Genomic DNA, 18,767 nt, shown 5'->3' with positions numbered 1-18,767 from the left:
TAACACTTTGTTTTGTTCTTGTCAACTGTATTTGCCTCTGTGTATAGCAACATCATCGACTTCTTTGCTAGAGTTCTCCTGCAATATGGAACATACAAGAAGATGATTCTATCATTAGATGCTTATAAAACTAACTATCAACTTCCCTTTAGACTAGGTGTGTAAACCACACCCTGTCGGTCAAATCAGGTAAAAAATGTGTCCAGAAATGACGTATTCCTGGAACATAAATGTACTAATTTATTGATAACTACCTTATGGTGCAATAGCAATAGTACACATGATAATCGAAACTGAGTGACTCACAATCGTTCAGATTGTGAAGACTGACAATCAGAGGACACCCTGCATGTGTTGTTGCTCTCTCCATCATGTGACTCCCAGAAACTGGCCTCATACCATCAAGCTTAGCAGCAAGTGCCTGTTACTAACAAACTATCATCTCACCAGCCCTGATGGTCTAATGCCTATTCTCTGGGGACCCATCCATGCTGGGGGATACACAGAGAAGGCACTAATGGTGCCATCCTGATCATAGTGACTTCAATTCTGTTTTTTCAGATGATCCTAATCCCTTAGGACACTTCCAAGTGATCATATTCTTTGGAAATATAAACTCCCAAGTGAAAAAAATCACAAAGGGATATACAAGTCTAGAAACTACACCAGGGCTACAAAACTTTGATTTTTAGTTTAAAGACCAACAAAACTTAAAAGGCATTCTCATTACACTCTGAAATGGGAAAGAGGCTTTATTTAACATACGGCCTTAATAAACAAACAAAGACATTATAACAAGAAAATGTTTATTCTAATTGTTATCCTTTGCATTAAGGTTTTCATTTCAAAAATGATACATTAAATAAATTGTGTTTGTACCAGCATATGCATATACCTCTTCAGGATTATAGAACTTTAAAAGTTAAATGTTTTTTAAGACCCTTATTTTCTGCAAAAAGCTTGGAGTTGAGTAGAAGGGACAAAAATGGCTTGTCTGTTGTCATAGGCTGGCACTTCATTGCCTGGTTCTCACAAGAAGTGATTCTTGTGTGAGGCAGATAGGAAAGCCTGGATCATTCAACATGTTCTAGTTCTTATTTTGAGATATAGCAGCTCAAAAAAACCACTTAATAAAAAAATAACATGAATAGTTATTAAGAATCAAATTTGCACCTTAAATAGTTAAGTTGATATATAGTAAATATACATATTTCCCTTTACACACCATGTTGTTCATTATCAATATTCACAGAATTATAATTACTTTTAGAACGTTTGGGGAATGTATTTCAGAGACTGCAGAACTGGATCCAGTGCAATAATTAAAAATGGAGATGAAAGTTTCAGAACTCCAACCTACTGTCTATCGGCCTACCATGGTTTGTAGATATGTACAGTCTGCATGCGTTCACATGCACATTCATACATACATGAAGCAATGTAAAAGTGTGCCGTCTCTACCATGGGTGGCGAGTTTGCTCTGGGATGGGAGAGACTCAGAGTGACGTGTTACCATTTTCTGGCGTGGAGTTGGCTAAGAGCACGATTAGAACCACCGCGACGATGAACAGCAGGAGCAGCAGAACAATGAGGATGAGCTCCAGGGTGCTAAACTTCTTAAACCTGCGTCTGGCCATCTGAGAAGACAGAGAGCAGTTTCCCACTTAAAAGGGGTTTAACTGGAGCCAGGACATTTGTAATGCCAAAGCTCAACTGTGCGCAAAACCTTCCACATGAATTTTCAAAAATAACCAGTTAACGCCATTTTTGTTTTAGCTTAATTCCCACTTAGTCGTCATCCCCGTTCCCGCATTGTTAGGAGGCAAATCTCAAACTTCATACATCTGATTTTGAAAATATTAAAATTTATTTTCAAAACACAAGAAACTTTACAAAACAATCAGCAGAAACACTATCATCACTCCTACATGTTTTATAGTAATCCCTTATTGTTATCAAATACCTAACCAGCATTAAATTCACCATTTATAAACCTTCAAATGACTTTTATAATTATTAAAGTAGACTTCATGTCTTAGTCAGGGTTTCTATTCCTGCACAAACATCATGACCAAGAAGCAAGTTGGGGAGGAAAGGGTTTATTCTGCTTACAGTTCCAAATTGCTGTTTATCACCAAAGGAAGTCAGGACTGGAACTCAAGCAGATCAGGAAGCACGAGCTGATGCAGAGGCCATGGAAGGATGTTTCTTACTGGCTTGCTTCTCCTGACTTGCTCATCTTGCTTTCTTATAGAACCCAAGACCACCAGCCCAGGGATGGTACCCCTAACAAGGGGCTAGGCCCTCTCCCCTTGATTACTAATTGAGAAAATGCCCCACGGCTGTATCTCATAGAGGCACTTCCCCAACTGAAGCACCTTTTTCCTGTGATAACTCCAGCCTATATCAAGTTGACACCCAAAACCAGCCAGTATACTTAACATAAACGTTGGGTCTAATAAAGGTGAAAGTAATGTGTATGTATTGTAATTAGTTTATATCTGAGTCCCCTTTCATCAAGAGGGATTATTCTATAGACACTGCACATCACCTGACTGTCATTAATTACATTCTCACTATGTTAACGTGTTTCTCTTATATTTAAGATTACTTAATAGGATCCAAATTTTCCTAGCTGTATCTTGATGAGTTTTAGCAGGAAAGGAGTATAGATGGCAGGGCATCTTCATCAGGAAACAGAAAATCTTGCTTTCTTTCTTGTGTTGTAGCGGCCATTGGTATTTCCCAGATTTATTATCCCATTTGGAATTATGAAGGAGCAGTACTGTGAGTCTTTAATCCTTTAATTGTTAGAGGAAATACTTCTACAGACAAAAATAATGCCATATCTGCTGTTCAGTTCATAGGCCTGCAGTTCCTAGAGGGAATTCAATGTTTAGCTCTCTTGTTTACTACTTGTCAAAATGTTTGTTTTTCTGGTATCTTTCACAGGAGACTTAATCCAATCTGTTTCTAATCATTTTCATAAATTGGTGGGTTTAAGCACATTTAACTGCTATTAACCCATTGATAACATTAATTCTCGAGTCTTCCTGTCTTTGCTTAGAGGGAATGTCCTCAAGTTGCCAAACCCCTAAGAACCTTTTGCTGTATTCTTCCTTTCTGGCACAATATGATATCCCTGGTTCCTCTTACACTTTCCATGCCAGGTGTGTAATTGTATCTCTGCAAGGATTCCGTTCTTTCTAATGGGTGTAATATTGAGGAACAATACTGGAGACAAGATCTAATGACATACAGACTTAAGAATTTAGGATTCCAGAGCTTCATGAATCAGCTTAAGTAGGATCACTTTCTAAATGGAACCTTTCTAAGGTGGTCCCCCAAGGGGTCCTTTAGGTGTGCTATTTTAATTTAATTTAGATTTCTTTTATTTTGTATGCGTAACTATTTTGCTTGCATGTGTGTATGTGCACCACATGTGTGCCTGGTACCTGTAAAAGTCAGAAGAGAGTTGCAGCTGCAGATGCCCTGGAACTGCAGTTACAGATAATTTTTTGTAAGCCGCCATGTGGGTGCTAGGAGTTTAACCCCGATCCTTTGCAAAAGCAACAATTGCTCTTGACTGCTGAGCCATCTCCCTAGGCCCCAGGAATTGTTACTTTAAAAAATACAGAAATTAAAAAAAATACAGAAATTACACATTTACTTTTCATTATGATTTGACTGTATATGCATCCTTCCTGTGATGCAACCTAGCACTCAGTGTTGTGGTAGTAAGAGATGGTGTCCTTGAGGAAGAGATCATCCTGAGGGGTTGGAATGGAAGCAGTGATGCACACTGTGAAGTTCTGCTCTTATCAGCATGCTCTAAGGTAACCTTCTTATCTTCTGTTTATCACCTTGTTATCTGAGACATGCAGTAAAGAGGACGCGAGTGTATCAGTATTGCTCACTGAAGGCTATCACCTCCTCACCCCACCCACTATTTTTCAGGCTGCCTTATAAACTATGCACTGTCTACTCAAATGTGTCATAGCTTCTTTCCTCGGACCTTGAGATATAACTCTGACATTTAGTTCCTATATCTTCATTCTCTCATCTATCAGCGTGTACTCATATACCCTCTCCTCAGTCAGAAGCATTCCACAGCTCTCTGCCCAGAGATTAGATGACAAGGGAATTTCCTTTCATATACCAGTAAGAGAACACAGTGAGCATAATTGACTCTTACTCTACAAAAGAAAATGCAGCTGAAGGACTTTCTTTCTGGAATACCTTGTGTTTTTCTAGAATAGAATACCTAACTCTAGAGTTCCTGGCTATTATCCACATACAATACCTCACATTAGCACAAACTTTGTAAGAAATGCCTCAATAGTTGTCTTTCTTGTAAAATTCCACAGAGGTTAATAATATTTCATAATTACTGTAATTACATTAACAGTAATTTTGTAAGGCAAAAACTGATCCTATGTTCATGGTAAGAGAAGAGCTAGTAGAATGACATTCCAAGTAACCATGACACTTTCTCTTTGGTGACTACTTACAGCTACGATGTGGGAAGTTGTTCTTTATGCTAATGCTTTAAATACTATGTTAAATACTATGTAAGAACAGCTGAACACACCATGGACTCCATGATATCATGGCAAAAATTTAAAGTTAGACCCATAACCCAGGAATTCCATTTGTGGCAATTCATTCTATCAGTGCAATTGTATATTTGAGAAGCAATGCATACAGTGATGGGTTTTCATCATGAGAACAATATACTGTCCACAAGGTGGCCTCTGGGTGCATGAAACAATAAGAAATAGAATACTAATTTGATGACCCAAGGACATACACTTGGCTTCTAGAGGAAGAGATGATTTAACTTGGAAATGACTGGTATCTAAGTTCATTCACCCAGGGAAAAAATTAGAGGTGATGGTCCAGTGTTCTCTAAGATCTTGCTGTGGCTGGAAGAGATACCTCAAAAGGGAAAACAAGAGGCAGCCAGAGGAGAGCTTTTGACATACTGATAAGAGCATATTCCTTGATTGGAAGGGCTTGGTAGAGAAGAAGCAGCTAAACCAAATGAACAAGGCTAGGAGGATAGGAAGTTAAATATGCAAAACAGGAACTCTGAAACTTCCGATTGGTAAAGTTCTCGACCAAAGTTCTATCAGGCCACCTAAGAGACTGAGTCAGGAATGAAATCAGAGTGCATTAGCCACTATGTCCCAGAAAAAACAACAAACAAACAAAAACAAAACAAAGAACTTCACCTAAAAGTTATAAAGCAAGGAAAGAGTAACAGAGACTTTTAGAGGCTTCATAAAAATTAAAAAGTCAATAGAAATTCTAAATCAAAATCAGACTGAAAGTCAGACTACAGATATAGGAAACAAAGCCAAGCAGTATCCATGACCTCTCTTTGGCACTATGACTGAAGAAACAATACAAAGGCAAAACTGGAACAGTAGAGAAGTTTCTCCCCAAGTGCCTATGAGAATAAAGGCAGTGCCTAAAGGAGAGAAGAGGAAGAAAAATAGAAACCAGAGGGATGAGAATGAAATGGAGGATGTATTCTAACTGCTGTTGGAAATAGGAGGAGGAAAACTGAAGATGTTCTAAAGAAACAAAAGGCATGAATATAGGTTTACCCAACTGCAGTAGCATAGGAACCACCAAGAGACTATGGAGACAATGCCAGTGTATGATGAATATTCAATATGAGGGACAAGTAGGACAAAATTGGAGGTGAGCAGAAAGTTCCCAGTCCCCATAAAACCCTACACTTTCCCTAAATACCCTAATTCTACCAGACTACTATTACCTGTGGATCCCACCTAAAGACGTTGGAGGGTAGAATAAGCGCGGCTACTGATTGCTTCAGAGTCCTAAAAGCAGATCTGTGGGCTTTTATGACATTTGGGAGTGACATTATAATTGTCATCACGGGAGAAGCATTAAAATTATGTTTCCCACAGACAATACTGCAAAGGGAAAGATCTGGGTTCACTTTCATCTGTATGGACAGGTGATGCAAACAAAGCAGGAGGAGCCCACTACTTCTATTTTACTCCTCTACATTCTTCCCCTCACCCTTTAATGCTGTCACTATAAATTCTGTAACCTTTCTGTCTCACTCTAGGTACTGTAAATCCTGAAATGCTTCCCCATCTCCTCAGCCTGTAAACATTGACTTACAGAAAATAATAATTTTGTCTACAAAGAAATAGAGACCCTAAGTTCTACTTAACATTGACTTTCGGAGAACAAGAGGCAGCACTCTATGGGGAACGACCATCTAACTCTGGGATTTTCCTACACTTTCCCTAAAACTAAGCCTACCCACCACTACAGGTTGCAGGCTTGAGACAAAGAAGTCTGTGTTTGCAAACTTGCCCTTGAGTTAGCCAGTCCTTTACCAACTCCTAACCCTGTCCCCAGGTTTTCATTGGTATGGCTTTCAGTTTTTGGTTTTGTGTCTTTTGAAGCTAAGCATGAGATGACCTTTCGGTTCCGGTAACAACAGCTCAGGTAGGATGGCCAAGAAGTTCATGTGATCATTGGTACAATCTGGTGGTACTGAATCTTTCTTCCATACACTGGGTTCTGGGTTCTCTCTCTCTCTCTCTCTCTCTCTCTCTCTCTCTCTCTCTCTCTCTCTCTCTCTCTCTCTCTCTCTCTCTCCTCCCTCCATACCTCCATCCCTTCTGCTGTAAATTGGGAAGAAAGAAGCCTTTGACGATTTAAGGTGCTAGCCTCTTTAATTACATGGAGGAGGCAACTGGAGAGCCTGCCTGTCACAGGTGAGGCCTGGGTTCCATCACCAGAACCACAAGTTTTAAAACTTGTTTAAGAATAAAAATTTAAAAGGACTGAGAAATGAAAAAAATAATTTTAACAATTGCTGCTTGGCAATCTGTCTACATTCATTGAATATTCTTTTTGTTAAGCCAGCATATAATTGAAATTTTAATGTTAAGGATAATCATAGTTGACAATGATCAAGCCAATGTAGTAAGAACTCTCCATAATTCTCATCCAAGTAGGATGAAAATTAATCTTCATTAGACCGCATTACCTGGCACACAGCAGGTAAGGGGAGAGCGGGCATCTGAATGCTGCCCTTTGGAGATCATGCCCTTTCCATTTCCACTCTGTAGTCTGTGCTGTTGGGTCCACAGCACACAGGGACAACAGCTTACGCTTTGTGGGTGATTGCAATTGTATCATGTATCCTCTGGCTTATTAGCCAGGGCTGGACTGCAGATCACAGCGGCCTATGCACATCACATAGGCATGATTTTCTTTAGTTCTCATAATCATTGTCCAGTAGGAATTATCTTCTCCATCTTGCAAATAAATTAATTGAGATTTATACAACTTGGTAGTCCAAAGCTCATCCCTATAACAGAGCCAAGTCTCAAGAGACCACCAGAAGCCAATACTTACTGTGTGCCACACAGACAGAAGAACATGTATATCCATGAAAAATACATGGTTTTAAATTAAGAGACAAGATACATGAGATAAGCTTCTACATGAAGACAGCCAAAAGGTTTACAAAAGGAAACAAGTTTTCTGTCATTTCTGCCTCCACAGGAGCTGAGACATTTGTATAAGCACCTATAAATATCAAATCACCTTGTGTTTAGGGCCACAGCATATTCTCTTTGACTGAAGAGAGAAAGGCTACCGATGTCCATTGTTGCTCTGATTTATTCATCATAAATTTATCAAAGCTATGGTCTTAAATGGGGAAGAGCAATGTGCCTGCAGTTTGTTTGTTTGCTGCATTTATTAGGCCCCCACTGTAAGTAGACATTCTCCCAGGAGCTGGTTATGCTCGGTGAACAAGACATAAAAATCTCTGCCGTAGTGGGACCTACATCCTTGTGACTAGAAAAGCAAGACAACATACCAAATAAACCATACAGCATATTACACTACAAAAGGTCTGTGAGAAAGCAAGCAGCAGAGAGAATGGGGAACAAGGGGGAAGAGATACACTGTAATGAAAGGGTCAGTCAGGGAAAACCTAGCAGAAAAGATAAGGATTCTTACTGCACATAAATTATGTAGATCCAAGAGAAGTTTTCCCTTTTGAATAAAGAGTTGTCACATCTCATTTTATGGGCATCATTATAGCTATTTGAGCAAAGTGAAAGGGTAAAATTATTAAAATGGCCTTGTCAGTTAATATGACAAAAGTGGATAACTCTTCTCTGAAGGAAAGCTGGTGTCAGATCCAAGCTGTTCTTTTAAAATGCATGTGATGACAGGTAAGAAATCTAGTAAAAAGCTTTATAGAGAACCCAAATGTGTTGCTTAGAAAACTCCAACAAATGTGATTACTTCACAGAGGTGTTCAGCAATATTTAGCAGGTTTGCCTGTTATCTCCTGGCTACTTTGAGAATAGAAAGGGGGAAATTAGCTAAGTGAAGAAATCTAATCCTACCTGGGTGTGTGACCTCAAGGGTGGAGGAAACACTTAACATGAGACCTCAGTTTTCCAGAATTCTTTGAAGAGGCTGTATCCTGTTATTTCAAGCTAGTGTACACAAGGCTTTTTCTTCTTTATCACCCCTTCCATTATGGTCTGAACCAAGTTTGCTTGGAAATTACTCCTTCTAAGTCCCTCTCATTCGTAGTGTTCCATAAACATGTAACTCAATAGCTCATTAGAACTCCAGGGAGAGGGAGTCACTGTTTAAAGCCAGGGTTATCAGTATGAGGGAAATGGCGGTGAGCTTTATTGAATGCAGGACACATTTCTTTAATGAATGGAGAAAATGTCATTCCACTTCCTTCAGGCACCTTTCCCAGAAGAGCAGACCAAGAACCGCTCCCTGTAGCACCTAAGGGCCTTACTTCCCAGAAGTCCTCTCTGTCCTGTACTATGAGGCCAGAACAACAGTTAGAAATCAGGAGTTCTCTAAGCACACTAGAACCACTGTTCACACTAATATAGGGAAAACATTGGCAGCTTTTCCAGTGAAAACATGAAGTTAGTCTCTTCCTTTTCCAAGTAGTAACACCTTCCTCCTTCTGTGGCCAATCAGAAAAGCTATACCCACTGTCTAGATAGGCCTTAACAACTTAGTAACTATTAACTGTCACCAGGAAGAAGCCAGTAACAATTCCTTGCCCTCTCCTCTTCCCCTGGGCACTCCCATTCTGTGTCACATAGTATTGCTAGTCTAAATACACATGATTCCCTTTGTGACTTTCCTCTAACTGCACCTGAGCTCTCTCCTAGCCCCTACTTCACATATTCCTCTGAATAGCACTATACATGTAGTCACATCTCCTTGGCCTCTTCACTAACACAATTCTGTATATGATCAATAAAGCCTCCAAATCCATAATCAGTAGAGCCTCCCTTGTCCTGACTATCACCAATACTCTAATTACCTTTCCTCAACCACAGCTGCACACCCTTTCAGAAATGACTGTCCCACAAAGCTGCACACTCACCCCGATCGTGCTCCTTTTCTTCAGCTCTCCTAAGTTGTTCAAAGTATCTGAATTTCTGTCAGCTATCTCACCCCAGATATTATTTTTCTCTCTTCAACACCATCATACACAAGTACATAGATTTATCTATAACCAGGCTTACAGATCCTGCATGGATCCAGAGGAATGCACACGTAAATACACATGAAACACAGGCTTACCCAAAAAAGAAAATAACTGAGTTAAATTTTAAGAGTGTGTTTGTATAATTTGGATGGTTGTTGGTTTTATCCAAACAAAGTATCAAAGGCCCTTTGACCAAAGAAGGTTAGCACAAATTCATGCCAACTTGTACACACACACACTTGCACACAAGTCTGAAGTCACAAAGGAACACGACCCTTCATAGACAAACCTCATTGTCTGCTGCAGCTGATCCCAGTGGCTCTGCAGAATAGCCTAGCAATAAAGGCTGAGGAGAGCAATCCACAGAAAGCAATTCAATGGCTGGTGACTGCTTTCTGGCCAATCAGAAAAATGTTAATGACCTTTGAATGCAAATCACACCCAAGCTTTTATTTCCAAGACCAGGACTGTTAGTTAATTAGTAATCAGTCTTTCTTTAAGGCAACAGTTCTTAATGTATGGGTGACAACCCCTTTGTGTATGTATCTTTACACAGAGATCATTGAAGAGCTTTGGAAAACACAGATATTCATATTATGATTCATAACAGTAACAAAATTACAGTTATATAGTAGCAACAAAAAATAATTTTATGATTGGGTATCTTCACAATGAGAGGAACTGCATTAAAAAATCACAGGTTAGGAAGGTTGAGAACCAGTGCTCTAAGGAGAAAGTCTCTAAGCCCTTAGGGGAAGAGGTCAAGGCCATAACCCATTTTTTTCCTCCTTTGTGAGTTTATTTAGCCCTCAGGATTTTTAAGGTGTGTGTTAAAATAACACAGAGTTAACTAAATTTGTAGACATTAAAAAAGAAAGAAAAGTAACTGGTCTGGAATCCTAGAATAACTCTGGTTTCTCTCAGATATTATCAACTTCTCAGGAACTTAGTCAAAAATAACTCATGGGTCTGCAGATTTGTGATGGAGGAAAACTGTCTTGAAAATGTCATCAAAGCACTTTGATCTTGATACCATGAAAATTTTTTTAAGATTGTTTTTGGCTATGGAGATCCTTTGGCAACCTCATATCTGGATATGCTTAGAGCTGTTTTTAAATGTATGAGTAAAATATACAAAAGGTATACAAAGAAACTCCTTATACTGAGATGGTTACTAGATCATTTTAATTGCAATACAAATTTTAATTAATTATATTTTGACCAATGGTATAACAACGGGCATAATTATTATTGGTATTTCAAAGTAGTAATAACTATTAACAATATTATCTTAACCATAGGGAGTAATATAGCCTCTTGGACCAAAGTCACAAGTACTGCTTAATACTGCTGTGGTTTGCAGCCAATATTTGTACTGAAAAGCAATGCTAAACCTCAGTTAGGAATTAACAAAGAGTATGTAATTATCTTGCCCTTCCAAGTGCACCAAGTTCTCTGGTTTATGTCTAGAGACTTCAGGTGCAGAGCCCTCTTTTATCACTGAGTATGTGTTCTCTAGATAGGGCAAAGTCCTCCCCAATGACTGCCTGGCATATAATCCATAAACCTGGGATACCAGTCCTTGAAGAAATAAGAACAAAAGTGAAAGATGTGTAGGAAGGCTTTTATGACAATTTATCTGATTTATTTGATGTCTATTAGTCTTAATAATTTTTTAAGTGTGGATTTTATTTTTAACCCTGTTTTTTATTTTTAATTTTATAAAGATCTCACTCTGACATATTGAAAATTTAAAAGATGTGAAGAAAGAGGAACATTCCTCTACTCTTTGGCATATACCCAGAAGATTCTCCAACATGTAATAAGGACACATGCCCAATATGTTCATAGCAGCCTTATTTATAATAGCCAGAAGCTGGAAAGAACCCAGATGTTGCTCAACAGAAAAATGGATACAGAAAATGTGGTATATTTACACAATGGAATACTACTCAGCTATTAAAAAAATGAATTCATGAAATTCTTAGGCAAATGACTGGAACTAGAAAATTTCATCGTGAGTGAGGTAACACAATCACAAAACTGTATGCACTCACTCATAAGTGGATATTAGCCCAGAAACTTGGAATACTCAAGATAAATTTCATAGACCAAACAAACCTCAAGAAGAAGGAAGACCAAAGGATGGATACTTTGGGAGAAGATACAGAGACAAAGTATGCAGCAGAGACTGAAGGAAAGACCATCCAGAGACTGACCCACCTGGGGATCCATTCCATATACAGTTACCAAACCCAGACACTATTGTCGATGCCAACAAGTGCTTGCTGACAGGAGCCTGATGTAGCTGTCTCCTGAGAGACTCTGCCTGTACCTGACAAATACAGAGGTGGATTCTCTCAGCCAACTATTGGACTGAGCACAAGGTCCCCAATGGAGGAGTGAGAGAAAGGACTGAATAAGCGGAAGGTGCTTGTAGCTCCATAGGAGGAACAACAATATGAACCAACCAGTACCTGCAGAGCTCCCAAGGACTAAGCTACCAGCCAAAGAGTACACATGGAGGGACACATGGCTCTGGCTATGTAAGTAGCAGAGGATGGCCTTGTTGGACATCAAAGGGAGGAGAGGTCCTTGGTCATGTGAAGGCTCAATGCTCCAGTATAGGGGAATGCCAGGACAGGGAAGTGGGAGTGGGTGGTGAGCAGGGGCGTGGGGGATCATGGGATAGGGTGTTTTTGGAGGAGAAACCAGGAAAGTGGATAACATTTGAAATTTAAATAAAGAAAATAGCTAATAAATAAAAAATGTAACACTTTAAATCCTTTTTTAAACTAAGCACAATTTCAGGCCCTGCTTAATCTCCCCTTACACTGAGCTCAGTGGACCACTAAAGAGTCAGGAAATATTGAGGCAAAAGAAAATCATGATTATGAGCTATACAACCCAAACTAACCAATTTTACCATCTCTCATCCTGGTCATATCATAATAGCCTGGAACAATCAAAATGGCATCATTTTGTCTTTTCCATAAACTCAGTTCTTATCCTTCGGTTTCTCATATCACCATTTATTGTGAAAATCTTGTCAGGAATCAACCTTCATCAGGGAACCAAAGGAGCAACAACAGCTAATGAGTCTTCTATTCCAAAGACCTCAGGAATTAGAGCTTTATAAACTCAAGGATCTACGCAATGATGCCTTTGACTATTGGCCATTCTCCTTCCTGGAGAGTGTGGCCTACACAGTTGTCTCTCTAAGCATCTTCCTCACACTGGGAGTGCTTTATTCCACAGTGGTTCCTTTAGCCATTGTCACTTTTATCCTTCAAGAGTACCTAATTTTACTATGTAACATATACTATGCTCTCAATGTCCCATCTGAATTCATTCCACATAGAACATAATTACTGGGGAGTGGAATGGAGGCCAGGATAATATCCCAGTAACATTTTACAAATATAGGGGCCCCTCTCCTATTATAGATGAGGAAACAAAGGCCCAGGAATGCTGTGAGGTTTGTTTTGCTGCTAACTGAAGAGAGGTCTAGATCTGAATTCAAAGCCCAGATCTGTTTGCTAAAGTAGGAGCTTGGGTAAATAACTTAAGTGATGATTTAAACAAAGTGGTACCTAGTATAAAATAAAGTAATGCAGGTAGAAGTTGATGTTGCAATTATTGTGAGATTGATGTTCTGCCAAGATGTGAGCTTCTTCTTTGACTGTGTCAACCTCTCTGTCAAGCATGACTCATGATTCTGAACACCGATAGAAAAAGATGGAACATCTATTTCACATCATGCCTACACTTAATACTGTCATGTGTGACCTTATCTGATTATAGTAATAGTAAGATTTAGAAAATTCTGCTCCATGTCCTTGATTTAAAAGACAACTCAGACAAGTCTGAAAAACAAGTTCTAGGATGTTTTGAGTGGTCTTCTGCTGAGTAGCATAGCCTTCCCTTGGCCTTAGAGATGCCATGGAAGCATGGTTCATCGGGAGCTATGAAGATCTTTACATGTAAAAAATGTGTAATAGGATAGGACAGTTCCTCTACCCGTTCAGCCACCACCCTTTGAGTGCCTCACAGATTCCCAAGTCTAAATCAAGCATTGGCCCCCTTGGCTATTCTCCACTTGCAGTGACAAAAACTATGTAATGACCCACTTCTCTACACAGTACAATTCAATGTATAGCTTTTGTGTACTATAAATGAGGCACCATCGGAATTCAAAACTGAGAGAGGGATCCCTATAGCTCATATTGTACTAAATGACTCAAATATTTTCTCCATGTGTTTCTCATACTATACTCTAAAGTGAGTACTTTTATCCCTCAAGATGAAAAACGTGAAGCACCTACAAAAACTTGCCCAACCATGTAACACAACAAACTTTTTAGTATTTAATTCAAAATATGACCTCTCCCTCTCCTGTGGTTCCCAGTAGTACAAATATATCTGGATGAAGAGGCCTGGAAGATGTGCAAGGTATATCGATTGACACAATGTTAAAGTCTATGAGAAAGCAATGACAGGGTTCAGGTGGCCATTTAACATAATCATATGTCATGGCAAGTATATGTTCTTGTTGCTGTTCATATCTCCTTTTTCTCAAGGATCTCCTTCAGTGCATACCCCTGGGTACCCATCAAAGCACTGTTATGTGAGTTTCTTCCAACTCACCACCACAGACAAAGCCCTAAAAGGGCTTAATCTGATATGGAATCCAGAAAGCCAGGAAAGCCCAGTCTGTCTTCTTTTTCCTCCTTGCAGTCTCTTGTGGACTCTCCTTTCCTAGATAAAGCCATTTTATATAAGCATTGTTCTCATCAGTATATATTCTACCAGCTATAGCCTGAGGGTGACTGACACACATCTGAAGGCATCCCTTCAGTCTGAAGCTGTTGAGTATAGCACTTAAGTAAAAGGAAATCATTTTTTGAAGAGTAATTCAGTATTACATCGCTACATGACTGTTTGTAAGTCTCCAGTTGGGATGCAGTGTCATAACAAATCATGGGATTTGAAATGAAATGAGCCTGTGCAAAGGGTCTATATAACTTCTACATATCTCAATCAGGTGCTTAGAGTTTCTGAAACTCAATTTTCTTACCTATAAGTTATGGGTTATAATATAAACACAATTTTTCTTAACAAAACCTGAGATAGTAACTGATCTGGAATGTCAATTTCCAAACCCTCTTTTACTATTATTATTATTATTATTATTATTATAGTAAAATATCACTAAGCAGTATCTCAGCTGAAGTTCTATTAAGAACTGTTTTTCTCCAGTCTTCCTGTGGTGCACACCCATAAATCCGGTACTCAAGAGGAAGAGGCAAGAGATCATAAGCCTGTAGCCAACCAAGGCTAAATAGTGAAACCTTGTCTCAAGAAACCAATGACTAAGGATCTAGCTCAGTGATAGAGTACATATCATGTGCATAGTCCTGGGTTCCAATCCCCTATATCTCAACACAAAGCTGTTTCTCCAATTTCTTATCCTTCAAATAGCTCCCATTAAACTGAGCTAAAAGAAAGGGATCTTTTCCATCACTGAAAACTGGAATAAATGCAAGGAGGAGAATCATTATATCACACACTAAACTGATGCTACAGGATATTGGAAGAAAACTAAACCCATGTACCATGTCCACCCCCACACCCCACACACACATCTACATCCACCCCACCACACATACACACACACACACATCTGCTCAAGCCCATGCCATCTTCCCTCTGACTATTAAAACAACTTCCCCACACACTTTCGACTGCACTTTTATTAAGGCTGAGATCTTTCCCTACCTTTGTTCCACATGGAAGCAGAGCCAGTCACATCACACGCCACCTGGACGAGGAGAAAAGGAATTAAAGCGAGAAGCAGTTTTCTCTGCCCAGAAATGTTAGAGGAAGGTGAAGATATAAACAACACACAGAGAGGGTTGCAGAATTTCCTCCTGTTGTGAAATGCCTACTCTTCCACCATTTTATACTGCCTTTGTCATTCCCCACCCCTGGGCACAGATAAGAGCATGTTCAGGCAGGAATCAAGGAGTGAGGCATTAATGTAATTCGTTACCTAATACTCACGTGTTCATAATAAAACTCTGCATCTGTACAGGACACCCTACAGCTTTCAGGACATTTAATCTGCATCATCTTTTAGATAACAACAGTCACTGGGGATAAGGCAGGTATTTTAACCCCCATCAATAGATGAGGAAAGAGGAAAAGGCATCTGCTAAAGGTCACTCGACACCACACCCGCTGCTCTGATTTTAACCTAGTAATCCAAGGTTCATAGAGTCTACAGTCAGTAAATCTAGAAAAGTGCCTTTCAGATTAAAAGATAGTCCTTGTATTCAACAAATTCAACATGTATTTGTTACCAAGTCTCCAGAACAGAAACCAATGAATTCTACCAGTTATCAGCTTCTACTGTCAGTATCCAGAGATGGCTACCTCCCTCCAACTCACATTTTATATTAAAACTCCCATCATTTTCTCTGTGGTTTCTTCACCCTACTGAGATGTACATACCCCCAGCCCTGAACAGTCCATTTCTGCAACCATAACCTTATGATCACAACCCAAACAAGCAGCACTAAACAGATAATTCAAACTTCCTAAGTGGATTCTCCACCCAGACATTTGGATGGGAGATATAAAATCTGCATTGTCTGGTAAGTGGATATTAGCCCAGAAGTTCAGAATATCCAAGATACAATTTACATACCACATGAAGCTCAAGAAGAAGGAAGACCAAAGTGTGGATACTTCGGTCCTTCTTAGAAGGGGGAACAAAATATCCATGGGAGGAAATACAGAGACAAAATTTGGAGCAGAGACTGAAGGAAAAGCTATCCAGAGACTGACCCACCTGCAAATCCATCCTGTATACAGTTACCAAACCCAGACACTGTTTTGGATGCCAAGAATTGCTGCTGACAAGACCCTGATATAGCTGTCAGTGCCTGACAAATACAGAAGTGGATGCTTACAGCCAACCAATGGACTGATCCCCAATGGAGGAATTAGAAAAAGGACCCAAGGAGCTGAAGGAGTTTGCAGCCCCAGAGGAGGAACAACAATATGAACCAACCAGTACACCTAGAGCTCCCAGGGACTAAACCACCAACCAAAGAGTACACATGGAGGGACCCATGGCTCCAGCTGCATGTGTAGCAAATAATGGACTTGTTGGACATCAATGGGAGGAGAGGCCCTTGGTCATGTGAAGGCTCAATGTCCCAGTGTAGGGGAATACCAGGACAAGGAAGCAGGAGTGGGAGGGTTGGTGAGCAGGGGGAGGGGGATGAGATAGGGGGATTTCAGAGGGGAAATCAGGAAAGGGGATAACATTTGAAATGTAAATAAAGAAAATATCTAATTAAAAAAAGAAAGATGCATTGTCTGGCTGAGCAGTAGGTCTGTGGATTCTGTGACACTGCTGAGAAACAGAAAATAAAGCATTTAACTAAGTACTAGTTTGTCGAAAAAATTTGAATAGATAAACCAGGAACAGCAGGAATATGACAATTCAAAAATCTGCTGTGGCTTGGATATAATTTGTCCAGTAAGGGATGCTATTGTGCTCTGAAAGGAAGCCATGGGACCTGTTATAAGTGGTGCCTGGAGAGTGGGCCACTAAGCAAGCTTGCCTTTGCAAAGAAATAGTGCACATCTCACAGGAGTCTGGCTAGTTCTGGTGACAGTTAGTACAGAAGTGTAACTGCCCCTTCCTTGGGCTTTGGCTTTCTGTCACACTGAGCAATTTCTCTTTCTTGCAAAAGCTCCTGCTGTCAGCCATGATGTAATGAAGCCAACCCAGCCCCAACTCCCAGCCCCCAACTCCTAGCCCCCAACTCCCAACCCCCAAATCCCAACCCCCAAATCCCAACCAGATCCAGCAGCATACTGCTTAGACTTTGATCCCTCAAAACTGTAAGCTAAATAGACCTATTTTAAAAAAAAATAAAAATAAAGCAATAATAATAACAATATTAACTTTCCTTGGGGATTTAATTTACCTACTGAAAACAGACTAGTATAAAAACCAAAAGCAGAGAGGAGAACTGCCGATATTTTTCTAATTTTTGTGAAGCTGATATATAACCTTCATGTGACTCTTCTGATTCTTCATACAAACATTACTTTATTATGCTATCATTCTCATTAATCACAGTGGGAATATGTTTATTTCTGTTGCTGTTTCTGAACATTACCAGGTCATGTAAGCAAAAGGTCCCTGCTAGTCCTCCTCTGACAGACTCAGTGGTCTTCTTCCACCCGGTACAAACAAATATTTCTATGTCACCCCAGTTTATCCTGCGAACTACACATCTCCAGCTACTTGTGTTTTGTTGAATATTATAGTCATCTTCAATTGTAGAACCTCCAAATTTCCACAAAAACCTATGAATTGTTTGGGGGAAGAGAGAGAAAGAGAGAGAGAGAGAGAGAGAGAGAGAGAGAGAGAGAGAGAGAGAGAGAGAGAGAGTTGTATATTTAAGGCAAAAGTCACGTGTCCATAGTTCCATAGTGGGAAGTGCATAATACATTCTTACTTTGAGTCATTTTAGGCTAAGACTGCGGAAGAAAATAAGTAATATGAATCAACTTTGAATCACAAAAAATATGGTGGTAAATATGACCATAAGTAAGTATGCATGGTTTAATAGGAATAAATGGTCTTTATAGTTGTACTTCCTTCCATTCTCACACCATGGATGGACAGTTAATCCAAAGTAAAGGTACACTGTCTAAGTTCACAAATAGTGTCTAACCGCTATGTGTGCAGTCTGCCATTGTGTCCTTGTCTCTAACCCAGCCCACTTTCTCAGAGTGCCTCTCTCTCCCATACTTCTCTCTGGAACCCACTATGGCCACACTGTATCCTGCTTGACCTCAATGTCAATTAGCCAAAGACATCTCAAAGAATGAGTGCTCCGGTGTTCCCTAGCCTTTTACCTTACAATCTGTGAGAGACCTGGGTAGAGCTCATAACCACGCAAGGTATTGTAGCTCTATTAGTTTTAATAAAACCTCCTCCCTTTAGTTCATGGTTGTGTACCAAAGAGAAATTTGAAAAATGCCCAGCTTCCTTTAAAAGGAGTCCCTACCCATGTGACAATGAACTGCCAAGAGACTTGGTAAGGTTGAGAGGGTTAGAAGCCCTAGAGCAGAACTTAAAACCTACCTCTGACCAGACATCTACCATGTGACCACACTCCCTACATAGGAATGTGACCTA

At 39.7% G+C, this 18,767-nt stretch overlaps 1 protein-coding gene across 1 annotated transcript in view; it reads right to left on the bottom strand.

The window, feature by feature from the left end:
- Positions 1-15,374, bottom strand: part of Mgam (maltase-glucoamylase) — a 166,194-nt gene extending 150,820 nt beyond the window's left edge. The window contains exons 1-2 of the mRNA XM_052173524.1: positions 15,320-15,374; positions 1,514-1,637 (exon numbers count right to left, since the gene is read on the bottom strand). Coding sequence (XP_052029484.1) covers positions 1,514-1,637 — 124 coding nt within the window. The 5' untranslated portion in view covers positions 15,320-15,374. The remainder of the gene's footprint in view (positions 1-1,513; positions 1,638-15,319) is intronic.
- Positions 15,375-18,767: the final 3,393 nt, after the last annotated feature.

Source organism: Apodemus sylvaticus, chromosome 2 (genome assembly GCF_947179515.1).
Source record: "Apodemus sylvaticus chromosome 2, mApoSyl1.1, whole genome shotgun sequence".
Taxonomy (NCBI): Eukaryota; Metazoa; Chordata; class Mammalia; order Rodentia; family Muridae; genus Apodemus; species Apodemus sylvaticus.
The sequence above is the reverse complement of the archived record's forward strand: the minus strand, read 5'-3'. Positions and strand labels throughout refer to the sequence as shown.